General features: G+C 52.5%; 1 protein-coding gene across 1 annotated transcript in view; it reads left to right on the top strand.

Annotated features, from left to right (window-relative positions):
- Window positions 1-19163, top strand: part of LOC108522812 (dynamin-2-like) — a gene marked incomplete at its 5' end in the record, with an annotated part of 21942 nt that extends 2779 nt beyond the window's left edge. The window contains 4 exons of the mRNA XM_017863245.1: window positions 9970-10119; window positions 13778-13981; window positions 15175-15273; window positions 18964-19163. Of these exons, the coding sequence (XP_017718734.1) occupies window positions 9970-10119; window positions 13778-13981; window positions 15175-15273; window positions 18964-19148 (638 nt within the window). The remainder of the gene's footprint in view (window positions 1-9969; window positions 10120-13777; window positions 13982-15174; window positions 15274-18963) is intronic.
- Window positions 19164-19964: the final 801 nt, after the last annotated feature.

The following is a 19964-nucleotide window of genomic DNA, read 5'->3' as shown; positions in this document are numbered from 1 at the left end:
TTTTTTTGAGACGGAGTCTCACTCTGTCATCCAAGCTGGAGTACAGTGGCGGGTGATCTTGGCTCACTGCAACCTCCGCCTTCCAGGTTCAAGCGATTCTTGTGCCTCAGCCTCCTGAGCAGCTGGGACTACAGGCACAAGCTACCACACCCAGCTAATTTTTTGTGTTTTTAGTAGAGACGGAGTTTCACCATGTTGGCCAGGCTGGTCTGGAACTCCTCAGCTCAAGTGATCTGCCCGCCTCGGCCTCCCAAAGTGCTGGGATTATAGGCGTGAGCCACCAGGCCCGGCTGCAAACTGCATTTTTAATGAGTCCCTGGTGATGCTGCTAGTTCCTGGCCACACCACTGGGAGAGCCTGCCCTGCTTGGTTTAGGCTTGGAGCGGAGACTGCCCAGGTTCCCAACCCGGCTCCTAGGGAGGGACCGCCACTGTGTTTCCTGTCTGGACAGTGATGACAATAACACCACCTTGTTAACCTTGAAGAACACGTTATTTAATACATGTCAGGGCGGAGGGGAGAGAAGCAGGCAGAGAGCCTTGGCCAGGAGGGAGCACAGAGCGCACACCTGCCCAGTGCCTGACCCAGATGAACGATGATGGGTTCCTGATGTCTGTCCCCACCTTACAGAGGAGGGAGCCGAAGCTTCCTGACCACTTGCCTTAGGGCACATGGGAACATTGTCTTTAAAACCCACCCTTAAGCCAACTCTTGGGGGAATGTGGCCTTAGGCCAAGGTGTGACTTGACCAGATCCCTGTGGCTGTTGGTGGAAAAGGGACCACAGGGGCCAGTGCTGAGGCCCGCCCTGTAGGAGGCAGGAGTAGGTCCTGGAAGGGGTGGGGGCAGATGGGGGATGGGTGTGGCAGCTGTGGTAGAGGTGGATACATAGTTGCATCCTGTTGGGCTGATTCAAAAGAGAGTTCCAGGGGTGTCCCACATGGGCGGGGCTCTTTCCTTCCTCCCAGCTTGCACCCCTCAGCCCCGCCTGATCATGGCATTTTCAGTCTCTCCGTTTTTTTTCTGTTTGTTTGTTTGTTTTTTGAGACAAGGTTCTGCTCTGTGGCCCACGCTGGGGTGCAGTGGCATGATCTTGGCTCACTGCAGCCTCCACCTCCCAGGTTCAAGCAATTCTTCTTCCTTAGCCTCCCAAATAGCTGGGACTATAGGCGCATGCCACCCAGCCTGGCTAATTTTTGTATTTTTAGTAGAGACGGGGTTTTACCACATTGGCCAGGCTGGTCTTGAACTCCTGGCCTCAAGTGATCTGCCCACCTTGACCTCCCAAAGGGCTGAGATTGCAGGCATGAGCTACTGCGCCTGGCAGATTTTTAAATTGAGATGAAGTCTTGCTATATTGACCAGGCTGGTCTTGAACTCCTGGGCTCAAGCGATCCTCCCATCTCAGCCTCCCAAAATGCTGGGATGACAAGGGTGAGCCCCTGCACCCGGCCAGGCTCCAGTCTCTTATTGCTCCAAGTAGGTGCCCACTCAGTGCTGGGCCGTAGCTGATCTCCAGGGAGGCAGTGTGAGCACCTGGCATGGTCCCAGCCCCCAAGCCCCAGCCTGGGAGTGTCTGTTGGATTCACCTTGGGATTGGGGACCCAGAGAGAACATTCTAGGTAGGGAAACAGCATTAGCAAAGCGGTGAGGGGAGGCAGTGAGGCTGGGGAGGGGCCAGAAGGCAGGAGGGACTGGGACTGGCAGGCATGTTGAAGATTTGGGCAGTGGGAGCTGGGGTGGCATGCATGATGTGGGGAGACCACTGGCCGCCATGTTCAGGAGGGACAGTCAGGGACCAGAATGCAAACAGGGAGTGGGGGATAGGGAGTGGCAGGGAGGCTGGCATGGCGCCAGGCAAGAGGCGATGGGGGCCTGGCCCTGGTGGTGCTGGCAGATGCCAGGCAGTCCAGACTACCTTCCAGGCGAGGCATTAAGCAGCATAGGCACCCCGGCTGGGGGAGGTGGGTGGGAGGTAGAACGCCCTACTAACAGGAGAGGAAAATAAATACATTGCGGGCATTGGTGATTGCTGGGCTGGCGGGGCCTTGTGGGGTATACACCAGACCATGTGGCTCCCAGGGATTGGAAGCTGGCTCTCTGTGACCAAACTCAGAGCCAGGCTGCCACCCTTTACTGGCCCGGGACTTGGTAAAGTGACTTCCCTTTCTGTGCCTTGGTGGCTTCATCTATAAAATGGGGGTGATGGTGGCACTGCCGTCATGGCCATGGCACCCCATTGGCTGTGGTATGGCTGTCTCTTTGTGAGGCCTCATGTCCAAAGACAGGGCCCCCGTGGCGCGGCCCGTGTTCCCCTCTGGTTCCCGCGATGCCCGGTGTGGCCCAGCTTGCCCTCATTCCAACCGTCCCCAGTGAACCATAACTTCTAGCCATAGAAGTTTAAACATTACTAAGACCATAGCCACCAGGAAGTTTGGTGGCCCATGGGTGAACCCTGCCCTCATTGGGAAGCAGCCCTGTAAACTCTAGGTGCCTGGGACTGTTCCTGTGTGGAATGTGCACAGTGAGGCCCTGTGAGCCACCCCTCCCACCGCCCTTGGCCTTGAACTGGCCTTTAGTGTGCTCACAGGAACCAGGGAAGAGATGTCAGAACCTGGCTCCAGGGCTTCCCACTGGCCTCAGAAGCAAATCGAGCTTCCTTCTCAAGGCCTTGTGGCCCTTGCCAGTCTCTGGGACCTCACCTCCTCCTGGTCCCCAGCCACTGACCCCATCCATCTCCCTCCGGATTCTCAGACCCAGCTTGCTGGTTCCCACTGCTGGGCCTCTGTGCTCACTGTGCTGCCCGCCAGGAACGCCCTGTCCCCTACGTGCCAGTGTCTCTGCTGCTCACCCCCACCTGGTCACTTGCCGCCTTCCTTCCCCAGCAGCACGAGTTATCCTGTTCTTGTTTTTTCTTAATGGTCTCTCTCTGCGCCAGCACACAAGGGCAGGCATGCCGATCGACTCTGCCCAGCACAGGACCTGGCGCCGAGCAGGTGCTCCGCAGGCACGGGCTGAGTGAGTGAGCGAGCTCGAAGGGCTGGTGCTGTGTCCCTTTTTGCCTAGTGGGTGGGAAGTGATGGGGGTTACTCTTCCAAGCTCCTTCCGTGGTGAGTCCGACCCATCACTCTGCCATTCCATCTGCAGCCTTGTATCTGGAGAGTAAATCAAGCTGGTGTGTGTCAGGCTGTGGGCTGGCTGGGATGCCTGCTCAGGCTGTCACCTTCCCAGTGACAATGTGTCCTGGACCGAGAGATGTTTGCGTATTGTCTCGGATTAGAGAGAGCTCGAGGGTTAAATGGGCATGGGAAGTGCTGTGTGGTGGGCCCACTTCTTGATCTGCTGAAGGCTCTGGAAGTCCTGCATGACTGGATCCTGCCTGCTGCCGTGGTAGCTAGGGTCTCCTGATGGTGGCTGATTCCCAAGTTGTTCCTCCCGGTCACGCCTGCCAACGCCAGGTTTGGGAAAGGCAAATCTCCTCTCCTTGCCTTCAGGGCCAGCCTGGTCATTGTGTTCTTTGCTGGGGGAACGGTGAGAAGATCAGGGCAGAGCCCCAGTGTGCAAAGCACTGGGACCCTAGCCCAGTCCCTGCAGGTTCCCTGAGACTAACCTCTGAGCCGCCTGTGTGCTCCCGCTGGGATTTGATCGCAGTTGTATGGGAGCCCCAGCACTGGGTTCTGTGTCATTGCATTTTGGGGAAACTGAGGTGCCGAGAGAAGGGGAGGAACCCGGAGCTGGGTGTCGCTGGGCTGTGAAGCCACGAGGCACCCCGAAAAGTCTCCTCCCTCGCTCCCTCTCCTGACCTCCCCAAACCCTGCTGTCTTGTCTGTCGGGTTGAAGGCAGGTCTTCCCAGCCAGACCTGGGCGTTTCAAAATTCTTAAGCAGTGCCAGCGGGCACGTGACCGCTGTGCTTTGAAGACAGGGAGGGCCATCCTCTGACCAAGGGCCATCGGTCACTCTGGGACTCCACAAGCGCCTTTGAAACAGGAGGCTCCAAAGACCTCCAGGGTCACCAGGCCAGAGGTGACTGTGGCCTCTGGCAAGGGGCTGCTTCTTCATGTCCCAGGCCCCCTGACCCTGAGAACGTGGCAGCTTACACTTGTGGCTCCCTTGACACCTTCTCAAAGGGCCTGAGGTGCAGGGGATTGACTCTTTAGCACAGTGGGGCCCCAGTTGGGGGTTCCTGGGAGTGATGTCCTTCTAGGTTAGAGCGCAGATCCTTTTTTCACGGATTTTAGTTAAGCAGCTGCTGTATACAAGATGCTAGGGGGACCTGTGGTTCACACGAAGTCCTTGCTGTCTCAGCTCCAGCTTCAGTAGGGGACACAGGCTTGGAGGGAGGCAGAACCTCTCTCTGGAAAAACCCCTAAGTACAACCAGTGGGCCCATAGTTAGGAGGCCCTGCGGTGGGCGAGGATGGCTGACTCCCTGGCCTTGGCAATGTGATTGCAGGACGACTGCCCCGTTTAATCATTTATTCCCGCTGTGCACCAGGCTGGGTCCCTCGGAGTCCCCAGGGCCTGATCCCATGCCAGCTGTGAACCTCTCAGAGGGGGTCCGGGCTGACTCTCCTCCCAGGGAGCCCTCCTGGCTCAGGGTGCCGGGTGACAGTGGGGGTGTGTGTGGAGCTGTCAAAATGCTTTGCAGTTTGCTGAGGAACTGGAGGAACAAGCTTTGATATGGAAATGCCCTGTCTGAGGAGGGTGGCTGTGGGGTACAGCTTGATGGCAGCGACCGGGACAGGCAGAGCCAGGGGTGGTTCAGTGACTTGGTGGCTGGGCCTTGGTTGCCGTGGACGAGTTGACAGGGAACTCAGTGTTAAGGCCTCTGACTGATTCTTTGGGCCAGTGGATTGTTAAAAAAAAAAACAAAACAAAACATCTCATCTCTAGCACTTGAGCGCATGCAGCGCACCAGAGCCCCGGGCCCTCCGCTCTATTTCTCTTTTTGTCGTTGTTTTGAGACAGGATCTCCGGTCTGTCTTTGTCATCCAGGCTGGAGTGCAGTGGTGTGATCACAGCTCACTGCAGCTTCAACCTCCTGGGCTCAAGCAATCCTCCCACCTCAGCCACCCATGTAGCTGGAACTACAGGTTTGCACCACCACGCCCAGCTAATTTCTAAATTTTTTTGTAGATGTAGGATCTTGCTGTGTTGCCCAGGCTGGCCTCCAATGATTCTCCTACTTTAGCCTCCCAAAGTGCTGGAGTTACAGGCATGGGCCACTGCGCTTGGCCTGGTGGAAGCTTTTAAACTTCTATTGGGCTGGGCATGATGGCTCACACCTGTAATCCCAGCACTTTGGGAGGCCGGGGTAGGCGGATCATCTGAGGTCTGGAGTTCGGGACCAGCCTGGCCAACATGGTGAAACCTTGTCTTTACTAAAAATATACAAATTAGTCGGGAGTGGTGGCATGTGCCTATAATCCCAGTTACTTGGGAGGCCGAGGTACGAGAATAACTTGAACCTGGGAGGCAGAGGTTGCAGTGAGCCGAGATTGCACCACTGCACTCCAGCTTCGGTGACAGAGTAAGACTCAGTCTCAAAACAAACAAACAGACAAAAAACCTCTGTTGACCTGGCGTTCAGCATTTACTTCACCGTGCCAAGGAGCCCTGTGAAGACAGGCAGGCAGCTGGGGTGGACCTGGTCGGTGCCTGGGCCTTTTTCTCTGGTGTGGTTCTGTTGCTCACTGACCCACTAGGGAAGAAACCCCGGTTTTCTGGCACCGGCTGTCCATATCCTCGCCCACATGGAGGGGTTGGCCGACAGCAGAAGGATCTAGGAGGAGAGATCACAAAGAACAGCCCCTGCCTTCTCTGATCCCCTGTTGGTTCCCAGCCTGCATGTGACAACCGGGGAAGGTGCCGTGCTCCAAAGCCCAGCGTGTGGGTCTGGTCACCTGGTTCCAGCCCCATCTCATGGCTGCCGCTGACTACACAGACTTGGGTCAGGCAGGTGGTCCTTCCCGGGCTTGTTTCCTGGTCCCTGCACGGGGGGATGGCCTGAGGTTCCAGGGGAACCTTTTGCAGGTCAGACACCTAGATTTAGCTTGCTGGGGGGAGGGAGAGGTTGTCAATGCCCCCTGAAGCCTGTGGCAGCTGGGCAGGCAGAACGTCCATTTTCCCACCTAACATACATGACTGTGCCCTTGGGGACACAGCAATGACCAAGGCAGATGGTGTCCCTTCCCTGGTGGCATGGACATTCAAGGCAAAGCTCTCTATATTAGACTTCTTGCCCTGTGTCAGATGGTAGTAAGTGTTATGGGGGAACGAAGGCAGGGGAGGAGGGAGCTGGGTGGAGCAGGTGCTGTGGGGAGAGAGACCTGCAAGAGGTAGAGATCCTGTGTGACTTGAGAGAGTAGCTTGCCCTCTCTGGGCTCCTGCCTGTATGTGCTGGGGGAAGGATGGCGCCCACTGCCCCTGGTGCTCTCTTTGCCGCATCATTCCTTGGGGCCTTCTGCCCACCAGCTGCTCAGACCGTACTTGTGCTGGCTCTGCTCTTCCTGTGCAGGTGTTGATTCTGAGTCCTCGTACAGCCTGTTATGATGTACATTTTATAGATCAGTAGACTGAGACCTGGGCAGGCCCTCTGACTACAGACTGAGCTCATTACTGCACACAGCGTGCTGCCCCCACATGCTGGGCTCTGGGGTGCTGCAGCCGCAGGTCCTGGTCCCATCAATACAATCCAAAGTGAGCTGGCTCTGATGAGGAAGAGACCAAGATGTCCCACTCAGGGAGGTCTTCCCGGGAGAGGTGGTAGCCAGGCAGGCCCAGGAGTAGGAAGAGGTGGGGCTGGACTTTGTAGACACCGCACTTGGCGGTGCAGAGGCCTGCTGGGGAGAGGGCCTGTGTCCTTGCCACCAGCCCATCTTCCATGCCATGTGCCCCTGCACTCTTTGAAAGGAGATGGTCTCTTTCGGGGCTAAGCTGGGGTCCTGGAGCCAGAAGAGAACTGAGATTTGCTGTGGGGGGTTGGGAGCTGTTCCATTTTTAGTGTCTGCTACAGGAAGAGCGGCCGAGTGTTTCCCCTTGTCCCTGCAGAAGGCTGGAGTGTAACTGTCCTTGGGAACTGGGTCAGCTGATAGCAGGGCTGGGGGTGGGGGTGGGGATCCTGAATCTTCCAGCAGACGTCCTCATTGCCCCTGATCTGGGTGGCCAGTGTCTGTGCTGGACACGGTCCTCAGTCATCGAAGCCCACTGAGTCTCCGCCTGACCCTGCAGAGACGTTCAGAGAGGTGAAGATACTTCTGGTGGCCTCACAAAGGCTGTCTGGCTTGGGAGCCCCTACCTGGAGTCAGAATTTCTGAGTTCCAAGTCCCAGCTCCATCACAGACCTTGGCCCAAGGCCTTTAACCTCTCCGGGCCTGTTTCCTCATCTTTGAAATGGGGATCTTAGAGATGCCTACTTGTCAGGGGACTTGTGAGGTGCTATGGGACCACACGCAGGGCCTGGTCAGGGCACCGTAGTTTCTTTGGTAGCCATGATGGAACGGTGAATCTCCTCACACTCTTCTTTCTGCCTTGAAGATTCTAGACCTGGCTGGGCGTTCATCTCCCTTTTTGCCTTTGCTTGAGGCAGTTTATGGCATGGCTGTGTTGTTCATGTTGCCAGGTCTCCTCCTGCTGGACGTTGACACCATTTTCGTTTTTTTACTGTTAAAAACGACAGGGCAGTGCACATCTTTGCATCTCTGCGGTGGGTCAGGTCTCTGACCTCTTTGGCAGTGTGACTTATTACCCCTTTCTTTTTTTCTTTTTCTCTTTGAGACAGTGTCTTGCTCTGTCGCCCAGGCTGGAATGCAGTGGTGCGGTCATAAATCGTAGCTCACTGCAACCTCCAGCTCCTGGGCTCAAACGATCCTCCCACCTCAGCCTCATATTAGTCCATTTTCACGCTGCTGATAAAGACATATTTGAGACTGGGCAATTTACAAAATAAAGAGGTTTAGTGGAGTTACAGTTCCACACAGCTGGACTGGGGAAGCCTCACGATCATGGTGGAAGGCAAGGAGGAGCAAGTCACGTCTTATATGGATGGCAGCAGACAGAGAGTGAGAGCTTCTGCAGGGAAACTCCCATTTTTAAAACCATCAGATCTCTTGAGACTTATGTGCTCTCACTAGAATAGCACAGGAAAGCCCCGCCCCCATGATTCAGTAATCTCTTGCTGGGTCCCTCCCACAACACCAGAGAATTATGGGAGCTACAAGATGAGATTTGGGTGGTGACACAGAGCCAGACCATATCAGCCTCCCACGTAGCTGGAAATACAGGTGCACGCCAACATGCCTGGCTAATTTTTTACATTTTTGTAGAGACGGGGTCTCACTGTGTCACCCAGGCCGGTCTTGAACTCCTGGACTCAAGTGATCCACCCTCCTCGGCCTCCCACAGTGCTGGAGAATAGGCGTGAGCCACTGTGCCCAGCCGTTTCCTCCTTATTTTTAGCATCACTACAGTAGCTGTGATCTCTGAGCTTTGGGGATTTCCCCTCCCCAACATTTTATTCTGAAAATTTGAACATCTGGAAACGTCAAGGCTTTGTACAGTGGACACCTGTGTGCTTGGCAGCCACCTTCCGTGATGAACATGCTTTATATTTGCTTTGTCCTGAATCTGTGATTCGGGACTGGATTTCTCTGGTTTCCTGGTGAGGCCCACACTGCTTGTCAGTTACTTATCTTGTTCCCATTCATCTCAGTCTCGCTGTGGCTTTCAGTTACCCCCAGGTCTTACTCAGGGTTATGCCCAGAAAGCATTTCTCCTGGGGAGTTTGTGTCTAGGTAGGGGCCCTCTTGAATAGCCAGTGGGAGAAGGAAAGACTCAAGACCAGCTCTGAGGAGTCGGCGGGGGTGCCCCTTCCCTATACCTTGTTGGGCTCCTTGGGGAAGAAGGAGAAGTGAGTGCCATGGGAAATACCCCTGGGGATTTTGTGGAGCTGGAATGTGCTGGTGGACCATGATCCCACAAGGACTTAGGCATCGAACTTCCTTGACTGGGACCCACAGCAAGGGAGGCCCTGTAGCATCACCTTCATCAAATGGACTCACCCTCTCTGGGTGATGTATCCTGGCACTTCCTCTTCTGTTCATCAGTCAATCAACAAATAAATGGCTGGGCCTGGTGGCACAGGCCTGTAATCCCAGTGCTTTAGGAGGCTGAGGCAGGGGGATTGCTTGAGCCCAGGAGTTCAAGGCTGCAGCTATCTGTGATCACACCACTGCACGCCAGCCTGGGTGACACAGTGAGATCCTGCCTGTAAAAAACAAAACAAAGAAACCAAAGAAACTTTGGTCATTGGTCATGTCTACCTGTTGATTTTTTTTTTTTTCTGGGGATTCATAATATGTCATGATGTATATTAGTAGTTTGCAAAGTGCCACATGGGAATGTAATCTTCAGGATCTGGAAAGGGGCTTAGTCTGTTCAGTCTGTAGGAACCCCTGCCTGCCCCAAGACACTTGTCATGAGAATGAATCTCTCACTCCTAAATTCCTAGAGTGACAATGACTGGGTCATTATTTTCTTTTTTATTTTATTTTATTTTATTGGTTTTTGTTTGTTTGTTTGTTTGTTTGTTTGAGACGGAGTCTCGCTCTGTCACCCAGGCTGGAGTGCAGTGGCGTGATCTCGGCTCACTGCAACCTCCACCTCCCGGGTTCAAGCAATTATCCTGCCTCAGCCTCCTGAGTAGGTGGGACTACAGGCGTGTGCCACCACGCCCCGCTAATTTTTTTTATTTTTAGTAGAGGCGGGGTTTCACCATATTAGCCAGGATGGTCTGAGTCTCCTGACCACGTGATCTGCCCACTTCCGCCTCCCAAAGTGCTGGGATTACAGGCGTGAGCCACCTCGCCCAGCCTGGGTCATTACTTTCATTCAACAAAGCATTCTCCCCGCCGCCCATGCGTGCCCTGCCCAGAGCTCTTTCTCATTTTCAGCATCTCTCTTCCCTTTCCAGAATATGCCGAGTTTTTGCACTGCAAGTCCAAAAAGTTTACAGATTTTGATGAAGTCCGGCAGGAGATTGAAGCAGAGACCGACAGGGTCACGGGGACCAACAAAGGCATCTCCCCAGTGCCCATCAACCTTCGAGTCTACTCACCACATGGTAGGCAGCACGGGTGGGGACCCATCACTGACCGTTTCTGGTCGTTCATATTGCCCATTCACAAACAGCTGATATTCACATGCACATAGCCCACTGCTCTGTATCTTCCCACTTGTGCTAGGTATGTAGTACCCAGACCTCTGTCTCAGCGTGAAGAAAGAGCATGCCAGGAAGTTGGTAGTGGTGGGTGATTGCAGCTGTTTCCCCCTTTTACCAAGGGCAGCCACCACTTGCCTCAAGGCAGCCAGATCTCCTGCTGCCTCAAGAGAGGCCAGAACCAGACTTCTGTAAAATATCCTGATTTTTTTTTTTTCTTTTCTTTTTTTTTTTTTTTTTGAGACGGCAGTCTAGCTCTGTCGCCCCAGGCTGGAGTGCAGTCTGGCCTGGATCTTCAGCTCACTGCAAGCTTCCGCCTCCCGAGTTCAGGCCATTCTCCTGCCTCAGCCTCCCGAGTAGCTGGGACTACAGGCGCCCGCCCACCTCGCCCGGCTAGTTTTTTTTATTTGTTTTTTAGTAGAGATGGGGTTTCACTGTGTTAGCCAGGATGGTCTCGATCTCCTGACCTCGTGATCCGCCCGTCTCGGCCTCCCAAAGTGCTGGGATTACAGGCTTGAGCCACCGCGCCCAGCCTCTTTTTTTTTTTTTCTTTTGAGACAGATGTTGCTCTGTTGCCCAGGCCGGGGTGCGGTGGCGTGATCTCTGTTTGCTGCAACTTCCGCCTCCCAGGTTCAAGCAATTCTTGTGCCTCAGCCTCCCAAGTAGCTGGGATTACAGGCATGCGTCATTACACCCAGCTAATTTTTTTTTTTTTTTTTGAGATGGAGTCTCGCTCTGTTGCCCAGACTGGATGGAGTACAGTGGCATGATCTTGGCTCACTGCAGCCCCTGCCTCCCGGGTTCAAGCTACTCTCCTGCCTCAGCCTCCCAAATAGCTGGGACTAGAGGTGACTGCCACCACTCCTGGCTAATTTTTTATATTTTTAGTAGAGATGGGATTTCACCATATTGGCCAGGCTTGTCTCGAACTCCTGACCTTGTGATCTGCCTACCTTGGCCTCCCAAAATGCTGGCATTGTAGACGTGAGCCACCGCATCCGGCCAAGTTTTTTTTTTTTTTTGAGACAGAGTCTCACTCTGTTGCCCAGGCTGGAGTGTAGTGGTGCAATGTCCGCTCAGTGCAACCTTTACCTCCCAGGTTCAAGTGATTCTCTGGCCTCAGCCTCCCGAGTAGCTGGGATTACGAATGTGTACCTCCCTGCCTCGCTAATTTTTTTTTCTTTTTGGATTTTTAGTAGACACGGGGTTTCACCATGTTGCCCAGGCTGGTCTTGAACTCCTGAGCTCAGGCAATCCACCCACCTCAGACTCCCAAAGTGCTAGGATTGCAGGCGTGAGCCACCACGCCCAGCCCACCCAGCTACTTTTTGTATTTTTAGTAGAGATGGGGTTTCGCCATGTTGGCCAGGCTGGTCTCGAACTCCCAACCTCAGGTGATCCGCCTGCATCCACCTTCCAAAGTGCTGGGATTACAGGCTTAAGCCACCTTGCCTGACCAAATATCCTGATTTTAAAACTCTGCATTCAAACAGCAGCCCCAGGCCATAGACATCCTCTGGCCCAGAGGCACAGATTGCTACCACTATGGGTTCCTTATAAGTTTTAAAGTTTGTTTTTCAATAAATGATGCCTGCATGTGGCTCAGAATTCAAAAATTACGGAAAGGTATATCGCAAAAACCTACCTTGTCAACCAATTTTCACACGTATTTTAGGTTCTTCAGATGACAATGCAAACCTGAGCTGGGTATGGTTTCGCACACCTGTCATTCAAGCTACCTGAAAGGCTGAGTCAGGAGGGTCGTGCGGGCCAAGGAGGTCGAGGTTGCAGTGAGCTATGATCACATCTGTGAATAGCTACTTCACTCCACCTGGGTAACATAGCAAGACCCTGTATCTTAAAAAAAAAAAAAAAAAGTGTAAGCAAAAAAATATGTAAGCAATTGTGATTGTATCTATGTATATATTGTGTATGTGTTTATCATTCCTTTTCCTTAAATTGTTAGCATAACATAAAAATCATTTATGCTTTTTTTGAGATGGAGTTTCACTCTTATTGCCCAGGCTGGAGTGCAATGGTGCAATCTCAGCTCACTGCAACCTCCACCTCCTGGGTTCAAGTGATTCTCCTGCCTCAGCCCCCCAAGTAGCTGGGATTACAGACATGCGCCACCACACCCAGCCAATTTTGTTTTGTTTTGTTTTGTTTTTTTGAGACAAAGTCTGGTTCTGTCGCCCAGGCTGGAGTGCAGTGGCGCGATCTCAGCTCACTGCAACCTCCGCCTCCCAGGTTCATACCATTCTCCTGCCTCAGCCTCTCGAATAGCTGCGACCCTGTAGTCCGCCATCACGCCCGGCTAATTTTTTGTATTTTTAGTAGAAACGGGGTTTCACCGTGTTCGCCAGGATGGTCTCAATCTCCTGACCTTGTGATCTGCCTGCCTTGGCCTCCCAAAGTGCTGGGATTACAGGCATGAGCCACCGCGCTCAGCCACAATTTTGTGTTTTTAGTAGAGACGGGGTTTCTCCATGTTGATCAGGCTGGTCTCGAACTCCCGACCTCAGGTGAGTTCTTGACCTCCCAAAGTGCTGGGATTACAGGTGTGAGCCACCACGTCCAGCGTATGCTTTTTTTTTTTTTTTTTTTGTATGCCTCTCAGAATGTTTCTTTATTCTTTTTTTTTTTTTTTTTTTTGAGACAGAGTTTCACACTGTTGGCCAAGCTGGAGGACAGTGGTGTGATCTTGGCTCACTTCTTCTGGGCTCAGGCGATCCTCCCGCCTTAGTCTCCTGAGTAGTTGGGACAACAGATGCACACCTTCATGCCAGGCTAATTTTTTACATTTTTGGTAGAGGTAGGGTTTCGCCATCTTACTCAACCAGGTAGAGGCTGGTTTCGAACTTCTGAGCTCAAGCGATCTACCCATCCCAAAGTGCTGGGATTACAGGCATGAGCCACTGTGCCTGACCTCATCCATTTGTCTTTTGTTTTTGTTTTTTTGAGACAGTCTTGCTCTGTCGCACAGGCTAGAGTGCAATGGTACGATCTCAGCTCACTGGATCCTCCACCTTCTGGGTTCAAGTGATTCTCATGCCTCAGCCTCCCAAGTAGCTGGGAGTACAGGTGTGTGTTACCACGCCCGGCTAATTTTTGTGTATTTAGTACAGATGGGGTTTTGCCATGTTGGCCAGGCTGGTCTCGAACTCCTGGCCTCAAGTGATCAACCCACCTTGGCATCCCAAAGTGCTGGGATTACAGACATGACCCACCCCAGCCAGCCTCACGTGTTTGTCCATAATGGTTCTTCGGTATTGACTGAATGGATGGGCTGAAATTTATTGAGTCCTTTAGATCTATTCCAGTCTGAACTATCCTCATTTAGAACTGCGTCATTGAAATGGAGTAGATAGAGGGTATCTGTAGGATGGGATCCTAGGAGGGGAGTTACTGGATCCAAGGTGTGGTTCAGGTGGAGTGTCAGGCGGCATCCTCAGGTCTGAGCCCTGCGCAGGAACTTTGGTAGTCAGCTGGGTGGCTGCGGGCCTGTTTGTGCCTCACCTCTCCTGGCTCTGAGTGCCTTTCCCTCTGGTTTCCCTCCCAGTGTTGAACTTGACCCTCATCGACCTCCCGGGTATCACCAAGGTGCCCGTGGGCGACCAGCCTCCAGACATCGAGTACCAGATCAAGGACATGATCCTGCAGTTCATCAGCCGGGAGAGCAGCCTCATTCTGGCCGTCACGCCCGCCAACATGGACCTGGCCAATTCCGACGCCCTCAAGCTGGCCAAGGAAGTCGATCCCCAAGGTAACCCTGAGCCCAGGGCAGCATTCCCCTCTTCCAGGTGCCTTGAGCATGGGACATGCCCAGCATCCTTGGTTTCAAGTCACTGGCGTTCTCTTCGATACATGGCCACTTTAGGAAAAGGCCTCCTGGAACACGGCACTTCCTCCGAGAACCAGCAGTGCTGGTGGGCATCCCCTGGGAAGTCACTGTGTGGCAGTTGGACAGTCCTCCTTGGACATGGCAGTACCCTTGTCGCCAGGGTGGGAAGCTAGCCTAGGGCTGAAGGAAGGGTCCAGCACTCCATGGCCCAGATGCGACCTCAGGTCCCGTCTAGCTGTTACTCTGCTCCCTGAGACACGGTCCCCTCTTAGAATGGGAACTTCAGTCCTTACCCAGACAGCTGATGTGAGGACGGTTAAACGTCTGGTCTTTGCATGGTGAGATCATCTATTTCCCTTTGAGTTGATGCCCCTGGGCCCCTCTAGTCAGATCCCTCTACTGAACCCTCACTGCAGAATGTGAGCAGGAAGGGGCCCCAGGGAGGGCACAGCTGTGGCCCCCTTGATGCCCAAGTTGGCACCCACCAGAGATCTTCACTCTGGCTTCCATCTGTCCCCAGTGTCTCATGCACATGCCACACATAAAACACACACGGTTAGCACAGAGCCAGGCTGCAGCCCCCGTGGGAGCGGTTGACCTGCAGAGGTAAGGCTTTGCTAGGAGGACATCCTTGACTCTGGAATGACTTGTGGAGAGGTGGGATTGGACGGGATGGTTTCCAGAGTGGGATTTTAGCCATTCAGGCAAGAGGTGGCCGTGGAAACAGTCGCGTCAGACTCAAATGTGACCTTGGGACTTTGCTGCCACTTGGAGAGTCCAGCATCAAAATCTGGCCCAGGAATCATGTTTCCGTGAGGTTTCCCCAAGCCTGCAGCAGCAGAGGTTGTCCTTAATAACACAAGTGACAATAAAGGCCAGCATTTGTTGAGTATTTGCCATGTGCCAGGTTCACCCTTATGACCTCCCTGTGAGATCAGGGCTGTGAGCATCTTCATTCAACACCTGGGAAACTGGGGTCCAGGCCTGTGATGTTCTGGCTTTCCCAGGTGATGTGACCTGGAAGTTTCAGGGCCGAATGGACCCCAGGTGGCCTGCAGCTGCCGATGCTCTTTCCTGGTGGCAGCCTCTGACCTCTGACCTCTGGGCTCTTTCAGGCCTACGGACCATCGGTGTCATCACCAAGCTTGACCTGATGGACGAGGGCACCGATGCCAGGGACGTCTTGGAGAACAAGTTGCTCCCGTTGAGAAGAGGTGTGACTTTGTGGGGACTGGGGAAGCAGGAGGACGGGCGGGGTCCTTATCGTTACTGAAACCCTGGCACCTGTTCTCTGCCTGCTTGGAAGTCACTGCTTCTCCATTTCACTGTAACTCCTTTCTTTTCCCTTTGAGCATATGTATCTTTTTCTTCTGATTTGTGTGCGTTCATTTTTCAAGTGCACAGTTAACACCTGCTGGTTTCTGGAACATTAGAAAACAAATGTATAGAAAGAGGAAACTAAACTCACCCGCAGCCACACTTCCTCCAGACAGCCACTCGTGAATCTTCCGCAGCTCCCAGCTCCCCAGGGTTTATAACTGTAATTAATTTTTTAAATTACTTTCTATTATAACATTTCCTTTCCTTTTCCTTTTATTTTATTTTATTTTTTTTTTGAGACGGAGTTTTTGCCTTGTCGCCCAGGCTGGAGTTCAGGGGTGCAATCTCAGCTCACTGCAACCTCCACCTCCTGAGTAGCTGGGATTACAGGTGCTCGCCACCACACCCAGCTAATTTTTGTGTTTTTAGTAGAGATGGGGTTTCGCCATGTTAGCCAAGCTGGTCTCGAACTCCTGACCTCATGTGATCCACCCACCTCGGCCTCCCAAAGTGCTGGGATTAAAGGCGTGAGCCACTGTGTCCGGCCTTGTTTTGTGTTTTTTTAAAACCATTCCTGCCCTCTGGGATCTACTCTAAGCTGCGGGCATCTCCTGCCTTTCCCTTCATGCTTAGCCACAGTCACTTAAGACCATTTCTTTTACTCCTGGGTTTTCCACCGTGATGTCTGAGATAGATGTGGGGAAAAGTTCAGACCTTGGTTACCACCATCCCCCAGCACTGCTGAGACATTGAGTGGTGAGGCGACCCCAGATCCCAGGGGAATGTGGTCAGGGCTAAATTCAAAACCCTGTTTGGCTGTGAAGATCCGGGGCTGAGAAGCGAATCTGTGGCTGGCTGAGGTTTGGGGAGGATTTGCTGGTGCTAAAGAGGAAAGCAGACCCTACCCAACCCCACACCCTACTACAGCCACCCCGACCCAGCTGCTCTTGGACACTGTTAGGCCTCCACCTTGGATCCTAAGGGGCTTTGGGGTCTGTTGGTACTAGCTGGGCTGAGGATTTGGTGATATGGGCCTCTTCCCCTTCCTCCTGACTCACTGATGTCCACGGCTGCCCGTCTCTGCCTTCCTTCCTGTTTCCAAGAATGAAGGCGCTTCCACTCTCAGCTCACTTGTAGGCCTGCTCCTGGTTTGTGACCTCAGGCTTCAGAAGCCCTCCCACTGGACCCTCTTTCCTGGTGTACTAATGACTCACAACTCCTGCTGCTTTACGGGAACCCAGGCTAGGTGTGGTGGCTCATGCCTGTAACCCCAGGATTTTGGAAAGCACAGTTGGGAGGATGGCTTGAGGCCCAGAGTTTGAGACCAGCCTGGGCAACACAGCAAGACCCCATCTCTCTCTTGAAAAATCATACAGGCTTGGCACAGTGGCTCATGCCTGTAATCCCAGCACTTTGAGAGACCAAGACAGGTGGATCACCTGAGGTCAGGAGTTTGAGACCAGCCTGACCAACATGATGAAACCCTGTCTCTACTAAAAATACAAAAAAGAATTAGCCGGGTGTGGTGGTGCACACCTGTAATCCCAGCTACTGGAGAGGCTGAGACATTGAACCTGGGAGGCGGAGGTTGTAGTGAGCTGAGATTGGGCCACTGTACTCCAGCCTGGGTGACAAAGTGAGACTCTGTCTCAAAAAAAAAAAAAAAAAAAAATCATCCATGTGTGATGGTACATGTTCCTGTACTCCCGGCTACTCAGGAGGCTGAGTCGGGAGGATGGCTTGAGCCCAGGAGTTCAAAGCTGTAGTAAGCTATGATCGTGCCACTGCAATGCAGAATGGGCAACAGGGCGAGACTCCATCTCTTAAATAAGTAAATCAACCCAAATCCAAGCCAGATGCTTTTTGCTGGCCCCTGCTGTTTCCTTCTTCGTGCTGTCACAAAGGTGATGGTGATTTTGGCTTCACAGCGATCTAGGTTCAGATCTTGGGTCTCCTGCTGTGACCTCACCTTGGCATGTCTCCATTTCCCTCCTCCCTCTTGGATCTGAGAGAGATCTGGAGAGGATGAAGAGCAGTCACATCTCACAAGACCTTACAGGATAGATGACAGGCACCTCTCCCCTTCTAAGAGAAAAAATGCACAACCCCACTGCAAAGAAAATGGAGCATAGGCCAGGCGCGGTGGCTCACGTCTGTAATTCCAGCACTTTAGGAGGCCATGGCTGGCAGATCATGAGGTCAGGAGTTCGAGACCAGCATGGCCCACATGGTGAAACCCCGTCTCTATTGAAAAAACAAAAATTAGCCGAGTGTGGTGATGCACGCCTGTAATCCCAGCTACTCAGGAGGCGGAGGTTGCAGTGAGCTAAGATTGCACCACTGCACTCCAACCTGGGCAATGAGAGTAAAACTCTGTCTCAAAAAAAAAGAAAAAAGAAAAAAACCTACGAAACAAAAACCTAGCCAGGAGTGGAATAATAGGCATTCCACTAGGATTCTTCACAACAGCATGCATTTAATTATCCAGCTCTTCTCCCCCATACGCTGAAGTGTTAACTTTCAGTTCTACCTCCTTGTCGGTGTAGTTTTGGACTTTTCTTTCGGTTCCACTGATCTCTCTGGACATGAATACCCTGATGTACCCAACTGTTTAAAATATACTTGTTTGATAGTGGATTTTAGCTGTTCCCTATTGCTCTTGTTTTTAAGATGTTATTTCTCTTTGTTCTTTTGAGACAATGCCTTGCTCTGTTTCCCAGGCTGGAGTGTAGTGGAGTGATTACAGCTTGCTGCAACCTCGAACTCCCAGGCTCAGGTGATCCTCCCGTCTCAGCCTCCCAGGTAGCTGGGACTATACACATGTGCTACCACGCCTCGCTAATTATTGTATATTTTTGTAGAGATGGGGTTTTGCCATGTTACCCAGGCTGGTCTTGAACTCTTGGGCTCAAGTGTTCCACCCACCTCAGCCTCCCGAAGTGTTGGAATTACAGGTGTGAGCCACCGCACCTGGCCTTGAGATTATTATTATTTTTTTTATTCAGAGTCTTGCTCTGTCGCCTAGGCTAGAGTACAGTTGCACGATCTTGGCTCACTGCAACCTCCACCTGCTGGGTTCAAGCAATTCTCCTGCGTCAGCCTCCTGAGTACCTGGGGCTACAGTCATGCGCCACCATGCATGGCTAATTTTTTGTATTTTTAGTAGAGATGGGGTTTCACCATGCTGGCCAGGGTGGCCTCGAACTCCTTACCTCATGATCCACCCGCCTCGGCCTCCCAAAGTGATGGGATTACAGACTTGAGCCACCACGCCCGGCCGAGATTTTTTTCTTACCTGTCTTTGAATCTCAGCTTGTAGATTTCATCTGCCCCAAAGCTTTTTTCTGTCCCTGCACACACAGGCTGGATGTGATCCCTCCTTCCTCCAAATACTTAACATTCCTCTTCACAGCTGCCGTGGGCATTCGCATCCTCTGTGTTGTTTCCGAGTAACATGTTATGACATAGTCTGTGAGTGCCTTGTGGGACAGGATCCATCTCTATACTTGAATCTTGCCCATCCCTGTGCCAGGTCCACTTGGCTCACCTAGCTTTGCCCCTGCCCTGACTGCCTCTCCCCACAGGCTACATTGGCGTGGTGAACCGCAGCCAGAAGGATATTGAGGGCAAGAAGGACATCCGTGCAGCGCTGGCAGCTGAGAGGAAGTTCTTCCTCTCCCACCCGGCCTACCGGCACATGGCTGACCGTATGGGCACGCCACATCTGCAGAAGACGCTGAATCAGGTACTGCAAGGGTTTGCAGAGTAGTGTGCAGTGGCGTAGGCTGTGCACTGCACAATAGCTGCAGTCCTCACTGGCACTTGTTTCAGGCTAGAGCAGCAGTTGTTTTAGCAAAATAGGTTCAGTCCACATTTATTTGTGCTGTAATAAATGTGCTTGGCCAGGTGCAATGGCTCATGTCTGTAATCGCAGCACTTTGGGAGGCCAAGGCAGGAGGATCACTTGAGCCTAGGAGTTCGAGACCAGTCTGGGCAACATATGGAGACCCTATCTCTAGGAAAAATAGAAAAAAAGAGCTAAGCATGATGGCATATGCCTGTAGTTCCAGGTACTCAGGAGGCTGAAGCAGGAGGATCACTTGAGCCTGGAAAATCAAGACTTCAGTGAGCTATGTTCGTGCCACTGCATTCCAGCCTGGACAATAGAGTGAGACCCTGTTTCAAAAAATTAAATAAATAAATAAAAGAAATGTACTTGATTCAGGATCTGGTGAAAAGCAGATGTTCAGTGACTTGGTGCTGCTACTATTACAACCATCACTGTTGTTATTACCAATATTTTAAATACCATTGTAATTATTCAGTCATTTACCCAGAAGATTGTATGCATTGCGTGGGATTGGTGACAGGGGGTTCATAACTTTTTTATTTATTATTATTATGGTTTTTTTGGGAGACTCCATCACCTAAGCTAGTCTCACTCCATCACCTAAGCTAGAGTGCTAGAGTGCAGTGGCATGATCTTGGCTCACTCCAACCTCCCCCTCCCAGGTTCAAGTGATTCTCCTGCTTCAGCCTCCTGAGTAGCTGGGATTACAGGCATGTGCCACCACACCTGGCTAAT

Source organism: Rhinopithecus bieti, unplaced genomic scaffold (assembly GCF_001698545.2).
Source record: "Rhinopithecus bieti isolate Rb0 unplaced genomic scaffold, ASM169854v2 scaffold_70145, whole genome shotgun sequence".
Taxonomy (NCBI): domain Eukaryota; kingdom Metazoa; phylum Chordata; class Mammalia; order Primates; family Cercopithecidae; genus Rhinopithecus; species Rhinopithecus bieti.
The sequence above is the reverse complement of the archived record's forward strand: the minus strand, read 5'-3'. Positions and strand labels throughout refer to the sequence as shown.